Source organism: Propithecus coquereli, unplaced genomic scaffold, assembly GCF_000956105.1.
Source record: "Propithecus coquereli isolate 6110/MARCELLA unplaced genomic scaffold, Pcoq_1.0 Scaffold81, whole genome shotgun sequence".
In the NCBI taxonomy this organism is placed as follows: Eukaryota; Metazoa; Chordata; class Mammalia; order Primates; family Indriidae; genus Propithecus; species Propithecus coquereli.
In genome coordinates this window covers 3,649,794-3,653,159 of record NW_012154285.1, presented here as the reverse complement: position 1 = coordinate 3,653,159, position 3,366 = coordinate 3,649,794, and the positions used below count along the sequence as shown (strand labels likewise).

At 33.3% G+C, this 3,366-nt stretch overlaps 1 protein-coding gene across 1 annotated transcript in view; it reads right to left on the bottom strand.

Annotated features, from left to right (window-relative positions):
* The window catches only part of MPHOSPH9 (M-phase phosphoprotein 9), a 62,368-nt gene that overhangs the window by 15,844 nt on the left and 43,158 nt on the right, over positions 1 to 3,366 (bottom strand). The window contains exons 12-14 of the mRNA XM_012663405.1: positions 2,658 to 2,705; positions 1,740 to 1,804; positions 118 to 219 (exon numbers count right to left, since the gene is read on the bottom strand). Coding sequence (XP_012518859.1) covers positions 118 to 219; positions 1,740 to 1,804; positions 2,658 to 2,705 — 215 coding nt within the window. The remainder of the gene's footprint in view (positions 1 to 117; positions 220 to 1,739; positions 1,805 to 2,657; positions 2,706 to 3,366) is intronic.

The window sequence follows — 3,366 nt, the reverse complement described above, 5'->3', positions numbered from 1 at the left end:
ATCTAAGTTCTGTAATGACATTTAACCCTTTCTTATGATTTAGACAGATGAGCTTCTCCTTTTAATAGAAGTGTGCACCTACTTCTAGCTTTTCAGAGATTAAATGAAATAACTTACTTGGCACGAGAGGGTCTCACGTGAGTTTTAGAATTATGACGAAGGCTTAACATATTTTCATGCTCCACTTGCTTGACCTGAGCTTCAAGTTTTGAAATCATTCTAATTCAAAGCAATATGATAAATTAAGTACATTTCAACAAATTTAAAATATAGCTCAATTACAAATTATTTAACAGACCCTCCTAGAAAAGGGGTCACAAAGTGTTGCCAGTTCATAAAGCTTTTCCATAATAAAACACAACCATTACACTTTAAAAAGCTGAACAAAATTAGGGAAAATAGAAAAGCAACTACATTAAACTCTACAAAGGAGCATTTCATACACTGAAACTGAAAGAAAAGGGAACAAATGGACTTATGTAAAAATAAGTTATATAAATTTGACTACAAATGAAAACATACATAAGTTAAAATAAAATTCAAGTATCAAATCACATTCTATCATGTTTAATTCTAATATATATGTATTCACACATACACCTTCACAAAAGAGAAAGCAGGCTTAACTTCCAAAAAGCAGATATTAATAAAGAAACTTCCTAATTTTTAGAAGGGGCAGAGGCTAAAATATCTCCAACAACTCTCAACCTAAAGGTAGTTCATCTAATTTGCACCATGTTCAGAATAAAAGCCCATTTTCAAGTTTACCAACAGATAATAACTACTCTGGTCAAGTAACTGTTTTGCAGATATCATGGCATTCTTTCTATTCTTTTATACTTTGTGTATGTCTTCATCTCATCTTTTAAACTCAAATTCTTACCTAACCTGATGTAAGGAAGATTTGAGGAAAGAAAAACAGTTCTAATAAGGCTGATGTTTTATTCCAATGTGATAAGGAAGCTATCACTAGACTTGAATGAATCATAGAAAAGAGTCAGGCAGATAAGAAATCTAGACAGCTTTTCTCTTCCTTTCTATGGGATGTCCTTAAGACTGCAGTAAAATTTCTAAATAAGGGGTATTATATTCAAACATGAATATAAAATATGTTTAAAGCCAATTTAGATTTTTCTAATCATTTGCAATAGGGACCATTTATGAGTCAAATTAAGCAAGTCAGATCATTAATATAGTCTCCAAACCAGGTCTTTATGAAAGTGGATGACCACAGTATTGGTGTGAATGATGCTTTCTTTTTGGAGCACAAAAGTACTTCAACGAACTGGACTACTTCTTAAGGTTCTTTCCAATGGTTAAGTACCATTTAGATTTTTACATATGCTGATAAAATACATAATGTCTGGGGAAATGCACACCTCTAATGTACAATCAGCAAGATATTTTAATCACTTAAAAATCTTGTTAGAAGCCAGGTGCGGTGGTGTCCACTGGTAGTCCCAGCTACTCGGGAGGCTGAGACTGGAGGGTCACTTGAGGCCAGGAGTTCATGGCCAGCCTGGGCAACATAGTGAGACCCTACCTCTTTTTATCAAAAAAAAAAAAAAGGAATCTTATTTGGCTAAAATCAAATGTACTTCCATGTCGGGAGAAGATTAGGATAAAACTAGTTCTCAAACTGTTTAAAAATTCTCGAGAAAAATGTCCTTTTTTTCATCACTTTCAATACACATAAAAGAACAGTTAGAGGTATTTGTTCATTAGACAATACATTTTACCTTTTCAGATCAGAAATCTGAGTATGCGCATCAAGCAATTTGTTCTCAGTTGTATTTAATGTATCCTATAGAAATAAAGGAAAAATTCAGATAACGGAAGATAAATATTCAGATGAATACTTTTATTTTAAAATACATAAAACAAATCTATGGCTAAACCAGCTAGCTACAAATTATATTCAGCAAGTATGGCATCAACTGTAGAGCCAGTACAGATAATTCAAGGAAAAAAAAAAAATGAGCAAAACCCTGGACTATACAAGTAGCTTGCTTACTTAGAAATAATCCAGTGTTAAAACGAACACATTTTAATCACAAACTTGACTAAATGCTTGGTAGAATGGTAAAACAAATACTTTCAATGATGCGATGTGTTCTTAAACTCTCAGAACTTTCGGCTGTCTGGCTATGCAGGCCTTCTCATCAGCCTTAAATAACCACAATCCTGCATTTTATGCAACATAAATAATTGGACCCCACTTATAGCATTATTGTGGTGTTTCACTAAACTCAAATATGTGGTCCCCAAAGAAAGCTTCAAGAATTCGAACATAATCAATAAACTTAAACAATCCCACAAAAAGCTAATGCTTTGAAAATAAAAACTTTATATTTAAATAGTATTAATTATTTGCATCTATACGGTACCTTACACTCTCCTAAACAATTTCATCTCAAATGCAATAGCCCTTCAATAAATATTTGTTAGATTAACAAATCTAACATACACATGCATTAAAGAAGGCAGATATTTGAAAATAAGCACACTGAAACAGAAAGGACAAGTAGTCTAGTTCGAATGGCCACAGAGGGTGGAGAAAGGAGGAGGAGGAAGAAGAGGAAGGGTGAGATCTCAATTCCCACCCCCAATGTCTTTGCCCCTACGTGAAATCTAGAACATGAACAATCACTCTTTACCTTTACTCTTCCATGTTCTTTTCCAAGGGACTCATACTCTCCTAAAAGCTACAAGGAAAAACAAAGAATTGCACCACAAAATTAAACAGTATTATATCAACTGAGGGATAGTCCACAAAATAACTGTCCATACCCATCACATGTGCCAATGTCATAAAAGAGAAAGGTTAACACAGAATTGGTGAGTCTGTATAAAGGGAATAGGACAATTCCCGATACTGTTATTGAAAGTTTTCTGTAAGTTTAAAATTATATCAAAATGAAAAGTAAAACAAAATAATTTACTATCAATGTCCTTTAAGTATTTTAAGACTAAATTTATTTACATTGATCTTTTATGAATTACTGCATATTACTTTTTGCTAAGTTAGTTCTACAGAGTAAAGGTACAGTGCTAAAAGTAACATAATTAGGTGATTTATTTTAAAATACATATGTGAGACTTCTATGTTAAAGACAACAGATTCATCACTGAATTTTCTCCTCTTCATCTGAGATCCTCTTAAATTAACAATGAAGAAATCAAAGAGAAAACAGAAGAGGTGACAGTTAACAGTGAGAGATTCCAATGAAGTTTTAGAAGATTGAAAAGAGACAGAAAGTGCCTTAGCAAGGGACAGGAGTTACAACCGCAAGTGCCTGAATAAGGGAATGCTGAAGGGAGTAGGCTGATCCCTTCACCACCCTAAGGAGCTCACAACTGGAAACC